Source organism: Hemiscyllium ocellatum, chromosome 16, assembly GCF_020745735.1.
Source record: "Hemiscyllium ocellatum isolate sHemOce1 chromosome 16, sHemOce1.pat.X.cur, whole genome shotgun sequence".
In the NCBI taxonomy this organism is placed as follows: Eukaryota; Metazoa; Chordata; class Chondrichthyes; order Orectolobiformes; family Hemiscylliidae; genus Hemiscyllium; species Hemiscyllium ocellatum.
In genome coordinates, this window is record NC_083416.1 from 80,221,218 (window position 1) to 80,245,301 (window position 24,084).

General features: G+C 39.2%; 1 protein-coding gene across 1 annotated transcript in view; it reads left to right on the plus strand.

Annotated features, from left to right (window-relative positions):
• The window catches only part of LOC132823108 (uncharacterized), a 78,712-nt gene extending 55,549 nt beyond the window's left edge, over positions 1-23,163 (plus strand). The window contains 3 exon segments of the mRNA XM_060836647.1: positions 14,523-14,543; positions 18,826-21,302; positions 22,977-23,163. Coding sequence (XP_060692630.1) covers positions 14,523-14,543; positions 18,826-21,295 — 2,491 coding nt within the window. The 3' untranslated portion in view covers positions 21,296-21,302; positions 22,977-23,163.
• Positions 23,164-24,084: the final 921 nt, after the last annotated feature.

The window sequence follows — 24,084 nt, forward strand, 5'->3', positions numbered from 1 at the left end:
CTAAACAAAGTTTAGGTGTAAGGTTTTTTAAAAAGTCAAGGCTGAATGTGGATTTGAGCTTGCAGTCAGTTCATTAATGGTTTGATGGAATAGCAGAGCATGATCTTGGACCTAAACAGTCTAGTTCTGGTCCAAGTTCGTCTGTTGCTATGCATGTTTGCATGTTATCCTGCAGTTCAGAGTTCCAAAGTTTTGCCTCATACATAATATGTTTCCTTTATATTATTCATACTAAAATAACCAATTTCATGTTTTCCCACATGAATATCCATTTCGCACATGTTTTCTGCTCACAAACTGTATTCTTGTCTTTTCTTAGTCTTCTTGTGTCCTCATTTGAACTTCCTTTCTATCTACCTTTGTTTCATCAACAAATTTGACAATGATATCTTCAGTGTTTTCATCCAATTCACTCAACTAATATGTAAACTTTAGAGATATTTTCATCCATTTCTATGGGGCACAATTCGTCATGTATTGCCAAACTGAAAAGAAACGTCCATTTATAAGACCAGTCTATTTAACTTTAGCCAGCCAGTCTTCTTAGTCTGCCAAAAATGACAATCTTTGCATCATGAGTATTCATTTTCAGCATTAACATTTGATGTGACATTTCATCAAAAGTATTCTGAAAATCAACACGCAACAATTTCCTTCAGCAACAGCACGTGATATCTCCTTAAATAACTTCAATAGCTTGGTCAAAGAAGATTTCCTTTTCACAAAACAATGTTCATTGTTTGATTGCCTTAAACTTATCGAAGTGCTTTGATGTCACTTCTTTAGTTGTTAATTGCGAGACAATGTTTAGTTAAGTAGCCAGTAGTCTATTATTAAAGGAGTTACACTTAAAGTCCATGAATAATTGGGACCATCCTCGAATCAATTCAGTTTTAAAAAATTGAATCCAAAGGAACAATTATTCCACTAGCTATTGAATTTATTACGCTCGGATGACATTCAGGATCCGGGTACCTCTTGGTTTACAGCTCCATAAAGCTACTTTTACCACTTCTCTGATAGTTGTGGCCACACTGCGTTCTCCGACATTTCCACTTGATGATTTACATCTGTTTCTAGAACGCTATTTGTGTACAACATAATGAAGGCCGATGCGAAATACTTGCTCCATTTCCTCTCTTACCCCGTACAAGAGTGAATAATATTCATAATTTGTCTGTATAAATGGTCTCCAATTTCTTTACAGCACATTTTCACTGGTTGCCCTGTACTTCGTTTTTAATAATTCTAGACACATGAAATCTCCGGCAAAAAGACCATTGATTTTTCTTTGCATCTTTAGATCTTCAAGGATAACCGTTGAAATTGGGAACATTTGAACTTTCAAGATTAAACCCCACCCTTGAACTACTGTGCTGCGTCTAGTGATGATATTTACTCAACAACTTTATACAGGAAAATGTCTTTGCAGGGGGAATGGAGGGATGGTGATACATCTTGAAGTTCTCTTTTCACAGAATAAGACTCTCCTCCAAGTACCTGTAACCCCACTGTCTCATGGATTTGATTTATCTTGTGTAAGGAAAATAGAACGTTACATTACAACATTTTTACGATATATACTGAAGCCCTTTTGCTTGGAATAGAAATCGCTAATAATAATTAGAAAGGTTAAACGGCATCATGTGAAACTAGAGTCACAACTAATGGTGGTCGCTTACAGGTAGTAATGTATGTACTTTCTCGAAAACAAGCACTGAGCTACTCGGGCTTTATTTGTATTCAGTATTTGATAAATTCTAAACATCACGACCTGGACGGAGAAAAGATTAATAAAATGAGCAAATCAATTAATGTATTGATGTATTTTATTAAAATAGTTAGCATTTGTCAGTAAAAGAGTAAGAGATCTTCAGAGGGTGCAAAGCCAATTTTAGTTTGCATATTCTTAAAAATCACAAACTATGTCGCACATTTTTAACAGTGGCAAATAATAATCTGAAAGATGGTATTGTAGCAAAAGAGAAACATAGCATGAAATAATGAGAATTGGATGTTTATTGTCTGAGTTGCCACAACTTCAGAAATAGATTGAGAAGGAAAGAAGATGAAGAGTTGTAGCATTACTGTTTATGAATACACCAAGAAGGAGGGGCATTGAAGAAAATATGTAGAATTTATTGTCAGACTTGACAAACTAAATAGGAATCATTGCACGACTGGTCATGTTCTATAGCCATAAAACTATTGGGAAACAGAGACCAGGGTAAAAAATCCTCAAGAAAACATATCAATTTATATTAAACTGAGAGTGCGGTTTTCGGGGATACTAATTATGCAAATGTCGACAAAGTTAATATTGGACTAAAAGAAAACAGAACAGAAATTACTTTTGAAATGGGATCAATAGAAAGTTCATGTCTATTAGGCTTTTTGTTCAACTAACATGGATCCATTGCTGGATCTGGTGTTGAATACTGAGGTGGACAAAACTGAACAACAGTTGCGTGGAACACTTTAAAGTGGTTATTAGATCACCGAGTTTATTATAGCAAAGAACGTTAATACATGAGAGTGACATAATCTTGTTTAACAAACACCTCCTCTAACACTCCCTCACCCCATCACCACCTCGCTCCAACCATCCCCTCTCCTGCCCTTATCACGTTACAATGTTGTTGCAGTATTGGTTTATTGTCAGAATTCACAACAGTGGTAAACACTAGGTTATTAGCGTTTTATTGTTTTTTTCAGCACAATCAAAGATTGATTTTATTTAAGAAAACCAAAATTGGAAGACGCTTAGGACAGTTGTTGTAGTTGACAAGATGGCCGCCTGAATGCTTTGAGCTGACGCAAAATGGCGAAAGACGTTGGCAATTATATGTAGCAGACGTTCACAGCCAGATTTGTGGTATCCACACAGATTTTCTGGGTAAGATAATGAAAGGTTTTGTGGGGTCTTAAAATGGTCCTGGTGAGAAGAAACATTATGGAATTTACTTAGGTTTCTGTAAACAGGCAGTTCTAAACATGTAAGCTTTTTAATGAAGGACATTTTTGAAAGGTCTGGCTAAGTCACAGTCCTAGGTTTGTTACTTATTCAAAATTAGAAGAAAAAGCTTCTAATGATCCCACAATAATCTATGCTGTTTGCGTAATTCTCAGTACATATTAAACACATGCGTAAGAATAAAAGCTGAAAGAACTGCAGAACTTGATTTCTGGTGAAAGGTCACTTGACCCAAAACGTTAACTCTGATTTCTCTCGACAGATGCTGTCAGCCCTGCTGTGCTTTATAACAACTTCTGTTTAAGTACCCGTATAAGTACTGTGAAATGCAAACCACAAACACCCATGCAGAGGTGTCATTGATTGTTTTTTCATGAATAACCAACTGTAAACATTAAAACCAGCCCCCCTCTCAATGACAAAGAAGTTGGAACAACGAATGATGTAAATAGAGAACATCTAAGAGAGCAAAAGAAGTTGGGGGATAAACAATTGCTGCTAAGTTCAGATTCTCACATCCAATGATCTGGGGAAAAGTGACAAAGAGAGATTACAAAATAAAAGATGAAGCTGTGATTGTGTCCCCTAGTTAGTTGTGAATTCTAAACATTTTTTGAAATGTCTTGGTAACGTTGTAAATTAATTGAGTTCACCCTCATCAATCAAATTCCAATAGATGCTTTCTATTAATAGAAGAAAATTAGTTATGGAAATGTTTGGATAAGAAGCAGTAAAGGATTAATTCTGGAACTAACCTCTAACTAAAACTCACTTAAAATACGAGAATCATAGGCATTTAAATTGAAACTGCAAGTCAGATTGAATGGTTGACGACTCTGGGTCCATACTCGATGGAGATGAGAAGGATGAGTGGGGATCTAATTGAAACATACAGAATACTGAATGGCCTGGACAGATTGGATGTTGGAAAGATTCCATTGGTTGGAGAGACTGGGACTCGACAGCACGGCCTTAGAATAAATGAAGAACCTTTATAATGAAGATTAGTAGAAACCTTTTCAACCAAAGCATGGTAAACCTGTGGAATTCACTGCCATAGAAGGATGTGGAGACCAGATCATTAAGTGTATTTAAGACTGAGATAGATAGGTTCTTGATTGTCATAGAGATCAAAGGTTATGGGGAGAAGGTGGAATAATGGGGATGAAGAATTTATCAGCTGTGATTGAATGGCGGAGCAGACTCGATGGGTTGAATGGCCTACTTTCTGCTCCAATGTCTTATGGTCTTATGGCTGTTTGATCTACAAGCGAGACGTGATGGATGGTCTATGTCCAAATTTATCAAAAATATTACAGAATTATAACAATTTTCTGTTACAGTTGATTTCAAAAACGTATAACAACTGGTAGAAGTGAATGTCCTTTCAAACCTGCCAAACGTTCGTTGGTACAGAATTTGGAAGAGTTTTTAATGATAAGCAAGCATTTAGGTTATTGGCAAATAATGCAATGCAGTTGGAAAATATATGGGAAGGAGTATAACTGTCAGAAGAATTGTAATGTCCCAACAAGACTGGGAATGAAGATATCTGGTAAACATCTTGATGTTATGGGAAGACCTACGGCTGCCCATAATGTTGGTCATCCTTGATTGTAAGTTTACTGAATTAGATGTATAAATCAGGGGGATGTGGCCAACAATGACAACAATGTTAGGGTTGGAGGATTTGAGCTATAGGGAGAGGCTGAACAGGCTATGGTTGTTTTCCCTGGAGCATCAGAGGCTGAGGGGTGACCTTATAGAGATTTATAAAATCATGAGGGGCATGGATAAGATAACTAGAAAAAGTCTTTTCCCTGGGGTGGGGAGTCCAGAGCTAGAGGGCATAGGTTTAGGGTGAGAGGGCAAAGATATAAAAGAGACCTAAGGGGCAGCTTTTTCACGCAGAGGGTGGTACATGTATGGAATGTGCTGCCAGAAGTGATGAAAGCTGGTACAATTGCAACATTTAAGAGGCATTTGGACAGGTATATGAATAGGAAGGGTTTGGAGGGATATGGGCAGGTTTCTGGAAGGTGGGACCAGATTGGGTTGGGATATCTTGCCGGCATGGACGGGTTGGACCGAAGGGTCTGTTTCCATACTGTACATCTCTATGACTCTATAACTGACGTTTTTAAAAGACATTTGGATAAGTGCATAAACAGGAAAAGTTTGGAGGGGTATGAGCCTAACACGGGAATGTGGGACTAGTTGGGAATATGGTTGGCATGGATTAGTTAGACTGAAGGGTCTATTTCCATGCTGTATGACTCCAGAACTATTTAATTCGGAAGAGTTCATGTTCTCATTTTGCCAGCAGAGGGCAGCTTAGTCTGCTTCGCTTGCGAATTTTTCTCTTTTTTGTGATAAATAACAGTGACGAACAGCTTTTGCAATGCGCAATAACGCATAAGTGCAGACCAACTTACTAACTTTGCGCACTCTCTTTTATCATCTAAAATGAATTAGCAGAGTGTTTCTGCCTTGCAGCCGAAAAATAAGCTTTAAATCTCGTCGCGTAGGTACTATAGGTATAAACTATAGATATAATAATCTACTTCCATTCAGAGCAACAGCCGTATTCTCAGCTGTTCTGTGACATCATGCAAGGCCATAGCTTTCTTTTTGCCCGAAGTAATTATGAACGTTTCTGAAATTTGCCCTGTAAAAAAAGTCTCTCGTGAATTAAGAACATAAAATACTGGAATTATTTTCGGTTTTTCTTTAGATAGAATTTTTGACGTGGCGAATGAAGAAGAGTTAAAATTCCGGGGCTGCTGTGATTTTTCATCAGAGCCACTGTGATGATCGTGAAAGTGAGATCCAGACGTATTTTCAACACAGTTCACAAAGAGTCTTAATCAATCAGACGCACAAATCTTGATTGATTTATATTGAGAATAATGTTGCGACGTGGATAACACACGAACACACAGAGACACAGACACATGCATACATATAACAAAAATAAAATCTCCAACTTTCATGTATAGGAGTGACAAGACAGTTTCCTCGAAAATGCATTTATGTGCTGGGTTCCCCCTCTTGCACACTATATATGTCAAGCGATGGCCTAGTACAATTCTCGCTGTACTGTTAATCCAGACGTCCAAATAACTTTCTGGAGATCTGGGTTCGAAATCTGCTGTGGCAAATGGTTGAATTCGAATTCAATAAATATGTGGAATTAAGAATGTAATGATGACCAGTAATGGGTTGTCAAAGCCGCCTCTGGTTTAGTACAGCCATTTAGGGAAGGGAACTGCTATCCTTACTTAATCTGACCTGCTTGGGACCCAGATCCACGACAACGTGGTTGACTCTTAACTGCCCTCTGGGCAATAAAATGTTGCCTCACCAGCGATGTCCTCATCGGTCCAAAGATCAAAAAAAGTCAGTCACGACTTATTGCTCATGAGTAGGTGCTTTCGTATTTGCTAAATTTGAAAATTGATGAAAAAAGTGAAAAATATTCCTGTCCGAGAGATCTGTTCAAACTTGATTTTTCAATAAATAAAGGCTCTTCGTGTATAAAATGTAGTAAACGTTTATTTGTGCACCGTAATTCAAATCATCCAAGTTGCGAAGGATTTTGCAATCGTTCTGTCTTCAGGGCACATGCTGTGATAAAATGATGACATCATGATCATGTGCCTGGTGGTATACTGATCGTATACCCATCTGCAGAGGTATATAACTAAAACAGCACAAATGCTGCAGATACACAGAAAATCTGTGGAGAGAAAACACAGTGAACCTATTGATTCCAGTGGCGCTTCATTAGAATATGTTTAACAGTGGATTATTGAGAAGTCTAGAGGGTAAGAGGTACCATATCATGCATGGTTGCGGATCGCTTCGATCAGCAGACAGATCAAACATTCAATTGTTAGCCTTTATCGGGAGAACAAGAGGAAGCAGACTATGATGATACTTTAATATGTATTCCTTAGGACGTAGTTGTAATTATGTTGTAAAACCCAACGATTTTAGTAATACAATTTGGCAAAGGAAATCCTATGCCCTTACCGGTTCCGGACTAACTGGGGCTCCAGTCCCATGGCAATGTGTTTGGCTCGTACCTGCACTCTGAAATGGCGGAGAATTAAGCGATAATTTCACCAAAGGATGAAAATGGTCCGATGGGTCAAGCAGTTCAGCCTTATTTCAGCGTTGCTCAGAGTAGCTTCCACATTTCAGCAGTTCCTGCCCTATGGGTAATGAAGGCAGCGCGGTGTTATTACGTAATTAACAATAGTTTAAATTGAAATGACACTTACCAAATTTAAGGTCATGGAGCTGACATTACAATGGGTGAGATGAAAGTTTCAGGTCGAAGATGACCTTTGTTGAAATTCTGTTCCTCTATCCACATATATTATTGGACCTGCTAAGTACCTCCAATAATTTTGGTTTGCATTTCAAATCTTGAAATCTCCGTTTGTTTTTTAAGTAAAATGGATAGTGTCACTTAATTTTGTTTGTACCAAAAAGGAAGACGTTTAGCTCTGACTGAATATCAAAAGTAAAATACAGAATTCTGACACAAGCCGCTCTGAGAAACATTTAACATTGTTAAAATAGTGCCGTTTTGCATTTTCGAGACATGAACGATCCATCTCGTAAAATACACTGAGCCTGTGCATTCCACAGCTTGAACGCGCTTTGTTAAGAAGTTAGAAGTAGAAAAGAAAAATTTCCATACGATATTATTCACATTTATTTAAAATATAAGTTGACAATAATAGCAACTTTAGCGTGAATTAGTCATGCATTATCGAAAGGCTGCCAAAGAAAATTGCCTTTCACCTAACCAGCAGATCTCTGTAATGTGGAAAGAAACTGGAGAACTCGGCGTATAACCACGCAGACACGGAAAGATCCCGCAAACGTCACCCAAAGTTGGAGTCCAGTCGGGTCCCTGGAACTGAGAGGCAGCAGTATTAACCACTGAGCCACTGTGCTGGTCATTGCTTAAAATATATGAACTTCTCATACGTATATCCTCCGGATTTTCATTGCACACTCAAATATGTGTCAAGCATTTTGAGACAAATGCGTGCTTCCGGGGAGATAAAAAATCTTGCTGCAGTTATTGGCAAAGATTATTTGCGTCGCTCCTGCCAATAAGCAACATTGGCTGTCTGAGATATAAAGACGCCACAATTCCTTCGCCGCTGTTATTAAACGCCGAGTACAATCATAAGGAAAGGACGCCGCTCTTGCATCCCTCTCCGTGTCATTAATTCTGATTTGAAACAAATAGAAAAAAAGAAGTGATAGCAGATATACTACACAGCTTACCACATTTCCTACTTCTGTTCTGTTTGTCCGATATGGTTGTTGGACAAGATTCTTGCCAATTTTTGTAGATGTACTATAGAAAGCATTCTATTGCGGCTTGGTATGGAAATTGCTGTGCCCAGGACAGTAAGCAAGGAGAAAGAGTTGTCCTTCACGCAAGTCAGCTTTCCATCTATTGGCTCAATCTGCGCTCTCCATGCTTTGGGAAGGCAGCCAACATAATCAGACACCTCCTATCCAGGTTATTATGTCTTTCAAGCTGTTCTGTGGGTCAGAAGGTACAAGAGCTTACACTCACGTAACAATAGAATCAAGACCAGCTTCTTCTGTGCTATTGTTAGACTTCTGATCAGACCTCTCAGATTTTAAATTTACTGCTGATCTCACTATTTGTGTACCTTCTTTGCATTCGTAATATGCTTTGTTCTGCTGCCCTTATTCACTTTGTATGGTATGATCTGCCTGCATCTCATGCAAACCGAAACTTGCCAGTGTGACCACAAAAAATCAGGTCAATTTCGCTTATCGGTTTTATTGTAATTTCAAATTGGTACATCGACTGGAAACGTCAAAGTCGACTTAAGTGTAAGTAATTGGGTACTATCATTGAAGATATTTAATCGGCTTTCTGAAAAAAAAAGCATCTCGAGCGGTAAATGTGTAAAATGGTGCGTTATTTTTTAATGAAAGAATAGACAGGGAACTTCTTTGAATGGAAATCTCGATCTGTGCCATGTCTTTGGAAGTCTGTCGTGAAAGTAATTTGGACCTTTCTCCTGTTGAAGGGGATATATTGGATACAAATGGGAACTCACTGCATTTTTTGAGCATTTTCATTGTCCATTTCTGAGTTAGTTGCACCTGGAACACGCTTCCCACGCAAAGGCATGGATAATCTATATATTGGTTTGAAAATGATGACCATTTATTCGATTAGTTTAAATTAATACTTTAGCCTCAAAATGTAGACAAGAAACAATGTCAGAGTTATTCTTTGTAAAACCATTAAACCTGTACCACCATCCATTCTTTGAACAGGTATTCTCGGCTATAAACTGAGGTTTTCCAGGCAGGTCTTGCCAAATTCAAATTATTGCTAATCTAATAGACGTTAATTTTAACGCACAAAGGAATTCCGCTTTTTCCCAAAGGGCACGTTTGTGATAAAGCTGCATTCATATTTATTTACACGAACGCACCAACGCTGAATTCCAATATTCCTTTAGCAATTTCGGCTCATCCAAATTGCACAATTTGTTCAATTTATGCAGAGGAATTGCGAGAACAGTTTTTGTGTTACTTGCTTCTGAAATATCAAGCGATGTGGACGTTGATGCACAAACTATGGGCAACGTTGCAATTTTGGAACAGAGAAGGTTGTGGTTCATGTATTTCAGAATGTCAGTTGATGTGTATGGTAACGAAACAGCGGTAAGGTTGAACTCAGTAACCAAAATGGCACCCAAGCAAGCGGCATCAGGTCGTGTGGTCACTCTAATCAGATAAACGATCGAGTTCTGCGGCAACATTGGATGCCAAGTTCAGTCAACATCACATTCAATCTCCAAACATCTTCGCCCAATGGCTATGCATTTCCAAGGAGTGATAGCTGAGAACCTGGGATATTGGATCCACCTCTCTACCTAACACTCAGATGATTGTCGTTTCAAATTCTGATATAAATGACAATGGCCAGTGCTTTGCGCTGTACTCATACAATGCGCATATTATGGGAAATAAAACTTTTGCTCCTTTTTTTCCTATTATGCTTTGAATCTTAATATAGAAGAAAAATAATCGCCTATTCTATCAAGGGCAATATGGTGCCAAATCTTTCTTGTGCTCCTTACATCACAATAAGGATATTAGAAAGCTTAGAACATCGTTGTGTTTCACTCTATTTCTTATGATGAGTGGAAAATGTTGCTGATCAATTTTCAATCACAGTTACTCTGAAGAAATCAGAGCACCATGAAGTTTATCAAACAAGATCGTAGTAAGGTCGAAAAATACAATATCTTGATGAAGGACATTGGAGAATTTGTCAACTTCTTAGCAAACCAGTAAAGCATTGCAAATAGCTGTCCAAAACATTTTATAAAATGTTGTGGTTCTGTAAGCCAAGCTGGGAATTTGTGTTGCAAACGTTTCGCCACCTGTCTAGGTGACATCCTCAGTGCTTGGGACCCTCCTGTAAAGCGCTTCCGTGATGTTTCCTCCGGCATTTATAGTGGTTTGTCTCTGCCGCTTCGGGTTGTCAGTTCCAGCTGTCCGCTGCAGTGGCCGGGATATTGGGTCCAGGTCGATGTGTTTGTTGATAGAATCTGTGGCTGAGTGCCATGCCTCTAGGAATTCCCTGGCTGTTCTCTCTTTGGCTTGCCCTATAATAGTAGTGTTGTCCTAGTCGAATTCATGTTGCTTGTCATCTGCGTGTGTGGCTACTAAGGATAACTAGTTGTGTCGTTTCGTGGCTAGTTGGTGTTCATGGATACGGATCATTAGCTGTCTTCCTGTTTGTAAAGAGATCTTAGCTACCTGTAAGAATAAAAGGGTAATTATGGTAAGGGATTTTAACTTTCCAAACAAAGACTGGGACTGCCATAGCGTTCATGGTTTAAATGGAGAGGAGTTTGTTAAGTGCGTACAAGACAATTTTCTGATTCAGTATGTGGACGCACCTACTAGAAAAGATGCAAAACCTGACCTGCTCTTCGGAAACAAGGCAGGGCAGGTGACTGAGGGAGGGGCACTGTGTCAGGGGCAAATGTTCGCGGGTAAAGGGATGGCTGGAAAATAGGAAGCCTTCAGAAATGATATAACGAGAATCCAGAAAAAGTGTATTCCTGTTGGGGTGAAAGGAAAGGCTGGTAGGTATAGAGAATACTGGATGATAAAAAAAATGAGGGTTTGATTAAGAAAAAGAACGAAGCATACCTCAGGATAGATCGAGTGAATCCTTAGGAGAGTATAAAGATAGTAGGAGTATACTTAAGAGGGAAATCAGGAGGGCAAAAAGAGAACATGAAATAGCATTGGCAAATAGAATTAAGGAGAATCCAAAAGGTTTTTACAAATACATTAAGGACAAAAGGGTAACTAGAGAGAGAATAAGACCAGTCAGATCAGCAAGGCTGCCTTTGTGTGGAGCCACAGAAAATGAGAGAGATACTAAATGATTATATTGCATCATTATTTGCTGTCAAAAGGGATATGGAAGATACAGACTGTAAGGAAATAGATGGAGACATCTTTCAAAATGTCTATTTTACAGAGGAGGAAGTGCTGGATGTCTTGAAACGAGTAAAGATGGATAAATCCCCAGGACATGATCAGGTGTACCTGAGAACTCTGTTGGAAGCTAAAGAAGTGATTGCTAGGCCTCTTGCAGAGATATTTGTATCATTGATGGTCACAGGCGAGGTTCCAGAAGACTGAGGTTGGCAAACGTGGTGCCACTGTTTAGGAAGGGTGGCAAGGACAAGCCAGGGAACTAGTGCCCAGTGAGCCTGACCTCGGTGGTGGACAAGTTGTTGGAGGGAATCCTGAGGGACAGGATATACATGTATTTAGAAAGGCAAGGACTGATTAGGGATAGTCAACATGGTATTGTGCGTGGGAAATCATGTCTCACAAACTTGACTGAGTTTTTTGAAGAAGTAACAAAGTGGATTGATGAGGGTAGAACTGAGGATGTGATCTATATGGACTTCAGTAAGGCATTCAACAAGGTTCCCCATGGGAAACTGGTGACCAAGGTGAGATCTCATGGAATACAGGGAGAACTAGCCAGTTTAGTACAGAATTGGCTCAAAGGTAGAACACAGAGGGTGGTGGTGGTGGTGGATGGTTGTTTTTCAGACTGGAGGCCGGTGACCAGTGGAATGCCACAAGGATTGGTGCTGGGTCCTCTACTTTTTGCCATTTGTATAAATGATTTGGATGCGAACATAAGAGGTACAGTTAGTATGTTTGCAGATGACACCAAAATTGGAGGTGCAGTGGATAGCGAAGAGGGTTACCTCAGATTACAACAGGATCTTGACCAGATGGGCCAATGGACTGAGAAGTGGCAGATGGAGTTTAATTCAGATAAATGCGATATGTTTCACTTTGGGAAAGCAAATCTTAGCAGGACTTATACACTTAATGCTAAGGTCCTAGGGAGTGTTGCTGAACAAAGAGACCTTGGAGTGCAGGCTCATAGCTCCTTGAAAGTGGAGTCGCAGGTAGATAGGATAACGAAGAAGGCATTTGGTATGCTTTCCTTTATTGGTCAGAGTATTGAGTACAGGAGTTGGGAGGTCATGTTGTGGCTGTACAGGACAATGGTTCAGCCACTGTTGGAATACTGCCTGCAAGTCTGGTCTCCTTCCTATCGGAAAGATAGTGTGAAACGTGAAAGGATTCAGAAAAGATTTACAAGTATGTTGCCAGGGTTGGAGAATTTGAGATATAGAGAAAGCTTGAACAGGTGGGACTGGTTTACCTGGAGCGTCGGAGGCTGAGTGTTGACCAATAGAAGTTTACAAAATTATGAGGGGCATGGATAGAGTAAATACACAAATTCTATTCCCTGGGGTTGGGGAGTCCAAAATTAGCGGGCATAGGTATATGGGAGATAATCATGAAAACAGTTGACACGAATAATGAAATTAATCTCACTTTAAGCAAAACATAAAAACAGGATATTGTGAATGTTGGAAATCTAATATGTGAAAAAAAACCAGAGCAACCTGGAGAAACACGGCAGATCTGGCAGCATCAGTGGAGGAGAAACATGCATAGGGTCAGCATCACTAACTATACTAAATCTCATCAACAGCCTTTTCAAACAATATTTTTTTTGCAAGCAAAAAACATGCCCAGTGAGGCCAGGTTTGGGTTCTTCCAGAGCCTCTCATTTCCTCTCCTCATTAGGGCCTTTGTTTAAATATGGACAAAATAGCTGAACTCCAGAGATGAGATGAGAGTGTCAGCGCTTGACGTTAAGTTCACATTCGACCAGTGTAGCATCGAGGTGACCTAGCTAAAAGGAATCAATAGTTGTCAGGGATGAACCCTCTAGTGGTTTGAGTCATAGCTGGCACATAAGGATATTGCTGTTGATGAAAGACCGTCACCTCAACTCCAAGACATCTCCTCATGGAGTGTCCAGGACTAAGCCACCTTCAGCTGCTTTATCAATAATCTTCTGTCCAGCTTAATATAAGAAGAGGGAGTATTTTCTGGAGAATGCTCAGAACCGCTCCTGACTCCTCAGTTACGGAAGCAGTCTGTGCTGAAATTCAGCATGATCTAGATAGTTTTGGTGCTTTGTCTGATAAGGGGCATGCAGCATTTGCACCACACAAATGCCAGGCAATGACCATTATCAATCTAACAACCAGTCTTTGACATTCATTAGTGTTATTATCAGTGATTGCCCAATCATTAACATCCTTCGGGTTACAATTGACTAGAAACTTAACGTGACTCGTCACATAAACACCATTGTTTCAAGAGTAGGAATACTGCGGCAGGTAACTCACCTTCTGAGCCCCAAAACCTGTTCACCCTCTATAAGGCACAATCGGCAATGTTGTGGAATACTCCTCATGTGTCTGAATGATTGCAGCTCCAACAACATTAAAGAAGCTTGACACCATCCAGGTCAGAGGAACCCGTCTGTCTGGCATTACATTTACAAGCACTCACAACCTCTATTACTGACACTCTGTAGTGCCAGTGTGGAATACCTATTAGCTGCACTGCAGAAATTCACAGAGATCCATAAATGCACCTTTCATATCCATGACTATTTGCATATAGAGGATCAAGGGTAACAGATGCATGAACAACCAACAACTACTATTTTACCTCCAAGCCTCTCATCATACTAACTTGGAAATATGCAGCTTTTTTTCACTGTCGGTGGGTCAAAATACTGGAATTCCCTATCTCGTGGTATTGTGTGTCAACTCGCAGCACATGGACTGGAGATTTTCTATTAGGCAACTATTTATGTACAATAAATGCTGGCCATTCAGTGATGACACATCACACGAGTAACTTAAAAATGCTTGACAAATGATTATGCACAGTTTAGATCAGAGGAGCAGGAAACTCGAAGTTTCGGGCAAATGCCCTTCATCACGATGCTGCCTGACCTGCTGTGCTTTTCCAACACCACTCTGATCGAAAGTCAAGTTTCCAGCATCTGCAGTCCTCTCTTTTGCCTAAACGATTATCCATAAATTAGTAACAGCTGTGGAAAGAATATGTGCGGTGAGTAGTGACATTATGAAAGAACATTCGACAGATAATATCGCTGTATTATTACCTGAACATTTTGGGAAAGGTAAAATAAAAATATTTGAGAAAAAATGCATAGCATACCGATCAGTGATGGAGAAAATGATTATGATTCTTGGGGCAATGGCAACAACTATTGGGAAGTAGAACTGGACTGTTGGGGAGGCGTTGATCACATCAATGCCAGGACAAATGCTTTTGAGAATTGTATAACTAGAGAGGTGGAAGAGGCTATAAACACAATGATGAGGGAAATGTTCATATGAGAGGAGATGTATTCAAGTTGGCGGCAAAATGTTCTAAATACAGGTTTCATAGCTTATTTCATGATCTTTGCAAGGCAAATCTCAATTGTCCACGATTTTGATGCCAGGACAAATATATCAGATTATGAAATTTACTGGAGTGACAAAGAAAATGAGAGAGGGAAGAATAGAAACATAATCACATCCATGGTGAGAGAAGATACAATAAGAGGAAAAGAACCAGTCATGCCTTTATGGGTGGAATTGAGAAACCGTAAATCAATCTAAACAATAACGTGTGTCATATATAGACCCCCTGGAAGCAGCTAACAAGTATTATATTGTATAAATACTGACATTAGGCAACAACATAACAATGACAATCTAACATTAATGGGAGATTTTAATCTTCACATAGACTGGGAGAGATAGACATGCACCTGCCAGATAGTTTGTGAAATTTAGATTATATCTGGGATAGTTTCCTGTAGCAATATGCCTTGGCTGTGACGAGGGAGTAAATGGCATTCGATCTAGTAATGAACAATGCACTTGATTGAATTAGTTGCTTACTTCTTCATGAGCACTTCTCAAATGTAAATCGTAACACAATTAAGTTTCATGTAGAATTTGTAAGCGATAAGAGTGACGATGCTGCACCTTTAGCAAGGTTATGTTGTCTTGTTTTTTCAAAAGGGTTTGTAAAGGAAGAGGTTCCGATTTGTCTGAGATAGGGTCACCGGATCTGAAACATTACCTGTGATTGCTCTTCACAAATGATGCCAGACCCGATATCTTTTCCAGCACCTTTTGGTTTTGTTTCTATTTACAGCATCCGCAGTTCTTCCAGTTTCTCTTCTTTACCTCAATATGAACTACCAACTGAGATGCAATCTGATGAATATCCTAATTTATATCAAAATGTTTGCAGGACATTATTTGTAAATTTGATATCAAACAACTGAAGCCAGCTGATTAGAATCCATAAACAAAGGGAGCCTTTGGAGTTTGCTATTAGATTCTCACAACAATGTTTAAGGCAAGTTGTGACCAATACCAACAGGATCTGGAAAAAGATTAGACTTGCAATTTGATAATAAAGGTTCCCCAAATGCAGCTACTTGGTTTACTCCACTTGAATTGATTTAGAGTAATTCGATTTGAGATTCAATAAAAAAAATTCAGAACACAATTTGAAAGAAAAGAAAGAATTGTCCAAGTGTCAAACTTTTATGACGAAGTCGCACATTAGAGATCATTGGGGAAACTTACCTCGATGCCAACGGTCTTTTTGCAGCAGAGAGCGGCAGGAGCTGGGCGGAAGTGAAGTCGGAGCGCAGAGCTGGTCGGGAAGGTAAGTGATTGTTATTTGAGTGGAGAAAGCTCTATAGCTTTGGCCTGGACCTCTGTCCTGGCACTGCAGGAGATCAACAGTGGCTTCAATCTTTCGTGTCTTGTTCGTCGTCAGACTTGCCCAGAGCACAATTTGAACTGAGCACTTACCAGTTCCAGGGCACCGTTTAGTCCCCTGTGCCCTTCCCTTCTGTACACAGTGCACAATATTCAATCTCCCTCACACATGATATATTAAATCCTTGTCGGGTTGCTAAGTCATATCCTGATATCAATTCGAATCTGTCCACCAGCAGACGACTGTAAACATAGCAAAACCTCCGCGCTTTTTGTCATCATGCACTCACCATGTGCCCAATAATACCTCATTTTAATTAGTTAACGTGCTTTGTTTTGAAATACACATATTTAGTTCGGAAACTTCGCAGCCTCACCATTGATATTTTTCACTCGCGAAGCCCAAAAATGTCCTTCGTACATGTTGGATTAGATTTCAGTCTTGTTTCCAAGGCACTGTTTACTGCCCGGTGCCCTTCCCTTGTGTACACAGTGCATAATATTCAATCTCTCTCACACGTGATATTGATAACATTTCTCACTTATAGGAAGACATTCTATCCCATTTTCCGAAGTTGCCACCTTTTCTTTCATCGCCAACAATGGTTTTCGCCTGCCATGAATATCACTGCCCATCTTCTTTCACTCCCTGCGCATCTGAAACAGGTCACCACGAAAAAAATGCAACTTTTCCCTAACACCTGCAATCTTCCCAACATGCAACACTGCTGTCGTTTTTGATATTGCTGTTCATGAATAAGAAAATGGAAAATCCTTTGGAATGTGGTAAAATTTATCGGGAGGAATGGAGAGGTGACTGCTGAGAGTGGAGTGAGTGCATTCTGCGGACGGGGTGGGGGGGAGCGGGGTGGAGTGCGTGGTGGCGGGTGTATATCGCGGGAGATGGGTGACAAGTGCGCTATGCCTTTGGAGGCCATGATACTTCAGCTGATGCAGTTCGCTTTGCATTCTGCAGTACGCTTCACATCCGCCAAAGGAAATATGAAAGAAAATCCGTGTTATTTTAAAGAAAGAAAAATACGAATAATTGTCGGAGAAATAGTCTTCGTGGATGCAACTATCCAACCCGTAAGCCCCTTAAGAAATCAGACTGCACACCGGTCGAGCAAAATCATCGACTTAATATTGAAAAGCTTCGCATGAGAACGTGAATGTATGTTTGGGGTGGGCCTCCCTTTGCAACTGCAGGCGCATGGGCGACATTTGAGACATTCGTCGCTGCATTGTATATTTTACAGATCACTGGATAAATCTAAGCTGGAGGATATTGTCCTGGTGAGAACTGGATACTTTAGGAACCCTTTGGAACAGTATGATGCCTATGAGGACTTTTGCATGACACTACTCGGAATGTGGTTTGAGTTTTATTGAAATGTAGCAGAAGCGGGTTTGCCCACCTCAGGGCAGGTATGCGTAAGGGAAAACCTACGATGAATATTTGAGTTTATATGCTGTTTTTAATAAGGAAAGTGGAAACAAAAGTTTTGTTTCGTGAGTGGCGATTTTACCGAAGGCAGTTTTTTTTAATTGTCAAAGGATTATGCAGTGTTTTAGCCATCGGGATTTGCGATCCTGAACAAATTACCTGAACAAGTGATGGAATCAAATTATATTAACTGTTACAAAGCTATTCAGTATACATGTAATTGGAACGATTTTATAGGTCTATTGAGGAATAGGGCATGATCAACTGGACAATTTTCTCATAATGACACATTAACCGACACCCAAGTGGGCACTTTATGTACCTTTAAATTCTGTTTGATTAATTATTCCTTTTAATTCGGATTGGAAATGTACTATTGTTCTCTGCAGATATTAAGAAATAAACCAAAACACAGACTGAATTTCTCTGGCAATGAGGAAGTCATGAAAGCAATGTTAAATATGCGAATAAATCATGTGAAAACTGTATTGTAAACAGCGTTTGGAAAAACGTAATTGAGACGATTTGTCTCGATATACTTTTTGCTTGTCTTCGTCATGGCATATTTCATTATTCTAAATATATATAGTTAGAAAGAAGCCATTACTTGTATGAAGTGTTTGACAGTCAGAAAGGTTGAGGTCAAAGTTACATGTAAAGGGGGACAAATAGTCAATGGTAGCAATACCCTTTTAAGTGATTTTAAATAAGTAAATGAAAATATTAGTAGCATACAATTTTTTTTCCCACAAGTAGATGGTATTTATGTTGTGCAAGGTTAATTTAAAATTATCTATGTCCTGAAACAGCCTCGCTTTAAGTGCTTGAATTGGGCTGGACTCTGCGTGACGCTTTGTACCAATAGAAAGCACGGTTGCTCCGAGAGATCTATCCTCCTTCATCTCTGATCGGACTCAAGCAAGAAGACAAAGGACCTCTGCAGCTAAGTATTGCGGCGTTATTCTGCAAGGCGGAGGTTGAATATTCACATTTCTTTTCAACTTTGACATCGCTACTTGCAGTTATTATGGCTTCTCATAAAAATAATTGAGAAATTTCGGAGAAAAACTGAGAAAACTGACAAATTTCTATTCCGTGTACACATCGATTCAGCAATAAACTAGCATGGCAGAAGGACGGAACATTAGCTTAGCATCGGGCACCCTGCTTTATTTAATTCGCTTATTTTTCGTCACTGACATTGTTTTGGGGCAAATTCAATATTCAATTCCGGAGGAACTAGAGCATGGAGCTTTCGTGGGGAATATTGCCGAAGATTTAAAGTTAAGTATTAGGAGACTGGTTACTCGCAAATTCCGTCTCGTCACTGATGAGACGAGTAAATACTTCGATGTCGACTTAGAAAATGGGATTTTATTTGTTTCTAAAATAATAGAAAGAGAACAAATTTGTGGGCATATTTCAAACTGCGTAATTTCATTTGAAGTTGTGATGGAAAATCCTTTGGAAATATATAGCGTCGACGTGGAGGTGAGAGATATAAATGATAATTCACCTACATTTGTAAAGGACAAGATTTTCGTGGAAATCGCGGAGTCATTTGCCCCAGGAGCGCGCTTTCCTCTGGAGGGCGCACAAGATTTGGATGTAGGCAGCAATTCTGTCAGCGCTTACCGGATCAGTTCGAACGAATACTTCGGTCTCAACACACAGACCCGAAGTGACGGCAGTATAGTTGTTGAGTTGTTATTAGAGAGGTCTTTGGACCGAGAAAAAGATTCAACATTTCATCTTGTACTGACGGCGATGGACGGTGGCATTCCGGAACGATCGGGTACAGCCGAAATAATAGTTACAGTTCTGGATGCCAATGACAACGCTCCTGTGTTCGAACACGAAAAGTATGAAGTCAGCTTGCTCGAGAATGTCCCGCAAGGCTTTTTGGTCATCCAGCTCAAAGCGAATGATGCAGATGAAGGGACGAATGCTGAGGTACAATATTTTTTCAACACACATACATCTCAAAGGGTGCGTCAGCTGTTCAGGCTGAACGCAGAAAGTGGAGAAATTGAAGTACAAGGTGTTCTAGACTTTGAAGAGTCAATTGTTTACGAAATTGAAGTACAAGCTGCAGATAAAGGCGCGTTATCACTGGCGGGACACACTCAAGTCCGGGTCACATTAATTGATGTCAATGACAACACGCCCGAAATTAAAGTGACCTCAGTATCCAATGCAATCCCTGAGGATGCGGCGTTAGGTACGACAATAGCTTTAATTAGTGTAACGGACAGAGATACTGGAGATAATGAGAGAATTGATTGCCAAGTGCTTACGGGCAGTCCTTTTAAACTCCAAGAATCTCTGAAGAACCAATATAAGTTAATTACAAATGGCATACTAGATCGTGAAATGGTTCCTTTGTACAATGTGACCATTATTGCCTGGGATGCTGGAACTCCACCTCTTTACACAAATAAAACTATTGTGGTGTTCGTAACAGATATAAATGACAACACGCCGAGCTTTACGCAATCTTTATATACTGTATACGTGAAGGAGAACAATGCTCGGGGTACTTCATTCTTTACAGTTACGGCTTTGGATCCTGATTTTGGACAAAATTCGCGCGTATCCTATTCTATTCTGGGTAACCAATACGAAGATTTTTCGGTTCCAATTTATATTGATATTGATTCCAACGATGGAAGCATCTATGCGCTACGTTCTTTTGACTATGAGCAAACAAAAAGCTTTCAAATTCGCGTGCAAGCAATGGATAATGGAATTCCTAAACTGAGTAGTAGCACTACTGTTACTGTGACTGTTCTCGATGAAAACGACAATGCCCCCATAATAATTTCTCCTTTAACGAGAAACGGTTCAGCGACGTTGCGAAAGGTACCTCAATCAGCATTTCCGGGATATTTAGTTACCAAGATAATCGCGTCTGATGCAGATTCTGGCCAGAATGCACGACTTTCCTTTCAATTACTTGGAGCTACTGACAGTAGTTTAGTCACTTTAGGGCCTCAATCTGGGGAAATCAAGTTAGCTCGGCCACTTACTGATAAAGATCACAGTACACAACGTCTGAATATCCTCGTGAAGGACAACGGAGAGCCAAACCTTTCAAGCAAAGCATCCTTATTGTTTTCAATAATGAGCAGCGCTAATGAAACATTCGTTGAATCTCGTGATTTGCTCAAGAAAACCAAGTACTTTTCAGATCTTAATTTGTATTTAATAATTATTTTGGGGACAATTTCCTTGATATTTTTTGTGACAATTATTATCCTTTTTGTCGTTAAATTGCGTCAAGGTACACATGTTCGTGATTACAATTCTGAGTTTTGCTGTGCGTGTTCAAATTCTTTGGATAGCCGTAATCAGAGGCAGTCTCCAGCAGAATATCTGAACTATCTTGGAGAAAACCAAACGATCTCTGTTCGTAATCGCCAGGACTATAGGATGTATTTATCCCCAAATGCACAGGGAACTGACTTTTTGTTCATAAAACCCTACGATGCAACTTTGCCCTTCAGTGAAGTGAAGGAAAATACTATCAACACCTCGACAGTGCATGCTGACGAAACAATTACGTTGAACGATAGGTATCGCAAAGGGGAACAGTTAAATGTACGTGGCCAAGATTGATGCAAATGTGAGTTTAGTTTTCAATATCTGCTGCTTTTTCTAAGAATTTCAAAAGACTTCAAAAGTTCGAAATTAGATTTAACCTCGGGCTACTTTCCAAGGTCTACTCCACAATATTTAGATGCCATTCATGTCTTCCCTTATTTCCTCTTTAAATCGAACTTATGACGGTAGCGTTCTTGTTGTTTTTAACATGATTAAATTAACATCGCTCAATCGTATTTTAACGTTGTTCACTGATATGAGCCAACAAACATATTTCATTTTCTGACATTTTCCTCTTTGCCAAAACTCACAGGGTTAAGTTTTCAACATGTTCTGTGTGTAAAGGTGATGCTGAACATCGTCATGCTATCATGGTATTTTTTTTCGCTGATAGCAATGTTACCAGAATGTAGGTTTTGTTCAAAGGAACCGAGAGAACACCCGATCGTTTCAATATAGAACAGTGGAACATAATGTTGAGTACACACTGTGTCCAGTAGGAAAGAGCGCTGAATATGCACATATGGCTGGTCATCTTTGGACTATTCACGCCACTGCCAGGAAACGAAAAGGCAGCGAATGGAGGCGGGTGGGGCCAGGGTCATTTGCGATAGATTCCTCGGCAGTCCCGGTTTAGTCAATGCATTTGGAGAGTGTTCCACCCGACTAAACTCCAAGTGAAAGCAAATGCATCCGCTAGCTAATCCTGAACCATACGCCAGGTGTAACCTTTCTCGGAATCTGTGTTGCACTCTCCACTGAACAGTGTCCCCTCCCTCCCCCGCCCTCCCCCCAAACAAAAACACGCTGTAGAATTAGACTTGTATATTAAAGGGATATTCGTGTTTTATAAAATTAGGACGCAACCTCAGAAAGGCCCAAAAGGATAAGCAGTATAACTGACACCCATAGATTTCGTTGAAATGTTCGTGTGAAAACTAAGCTTGCGATGTTTTTTTCGAGGAGAATAGCTTATTTCCCAATGGCTAATTGAAAAGAAAATACATGAAAAACTCGAAAATTGTTAAATATTTCTTGCTACATTTCGTACAAAATTAATGCAGTGAAATGTGTCTCATCGCCAATCCATTGTTCACAGTGGGGTGAATTGTGCATAATTGGGGGGTGGGTGGGGGGAGGGGAAGCACAGTGATATTAATTTGACTCCCTTGGTCAACCTTTTGAATTTAAATATCATGGTCAATATACATCAGTTCAGACAGACTCCTGTTATAGTAATATGAGCGCACCTTTAAAGCAGTGTGGAATTTTACATGTTCACTGGCATTTGAGATGGATTGCAAACATTTCAACCTAAACACATCTAGTACTTTGGGATAAGTAGATTTGGCTTACTGTGCTGGTATTCCAATATAACATGCTCCAAACAACAAAGATGAGAAATATGTATTATAGTGTATTAACCAAATTATGAGCTACATTTTGTCCATTCAATCGTTATAAAAGGATAGAAATCAATATGGATAAATAATTTTATTAATATTCCTTATGAGTTTTTTTTTCTATGCGTTAGTGGGATTGGATTGCAGTAGTTGTATGTCAATTCGATCAATTGGAATTATTATTGTCTCTTTCCCTATCATATAGATCAAACAGGTTATATCTGTGCACTTCTATTAATATTCTCCATGCATTATTTACGCTAAAGTTAAATGCTTTATCTTTTATACTACAGAATATAACAACAACATTTGGACAATGACAGCGTTCACTGGAATTCCCAAATGATTAATAGCAACCCATCGATGCCATTGCAACAACATTGAACTACTGACTTCCGTATATGTGTCATTGAAGAATTTCTTTTTAATGGCTCATTACCCAGCATGGTTCCAACGATATAAAGACTTTTGACAAATTGCAATGTGAAAATTAATTGTTATTACCTGTCTGTTTTTTTTTTGCCAGACGATATATAAACGCTTGAGTTCACGATTGTTTTTGAATTGCTTGGATCAAATAAACTACTGAAGTAATCAGTAGTGTGCAAAAGTGATATGTTCTTAATTATTGTACGATGTTTTGAAGAAACTTGGATGTTGTATCCTGTAAATTTCTTAACCATTCACAGATATACACACTTAATTTATCCTTCTGAATGTTATGCATGAAATGATGCAACAAGCAGTCAGCAATACAATCGCCATTGATACAAAAGGCCTTGTATTAAAGACATACTTGGATAAGTTTGATGACGAACAATTCTCATCACAGATGCTCTTACGTGCTAATTTATGAGATTTCTTTATTATTATTCACTCGTGGAACATGTGCATTGCTGATTCGGTCAGCGTTTATTGTCTCTTACCAGATGCCATTGAGTGGGTGGTGGTGAGATGCTAATTTATAAACTATTTGCGATCGTGAAAACAGATTTATTTTGCGAGATAGCGACTATGACAACTAATAATTACTATATTTCATTATTTACATTAAACAGAATTCTGAGTTTTTTATGGCAACGTTTAAAAGCATGACGATTTTACATCCAAAAGTAATCAACAGGTGTGAATTACGAAATGAATATGCTAGTCGACAAATATGTATAAACATGCCAACAAATGAACGAGGAGCAGGAATAAGCTGTTAAGCCATTTTCAGCGAGCTCTTGCACATTTCAAAATGATTAGGGACAGTTAATCTTGGTATTAATAGAAATAATATAGTCAATAAAGTTAAATTAATGTCGATTGTTAAGATCTGACTTTATTAAAAGTGTTTTAGAAACTAATCAGAGTTGTAAATTTGCTAGAGGCCAGTGTGATGGTCCAAGAATGGAAATG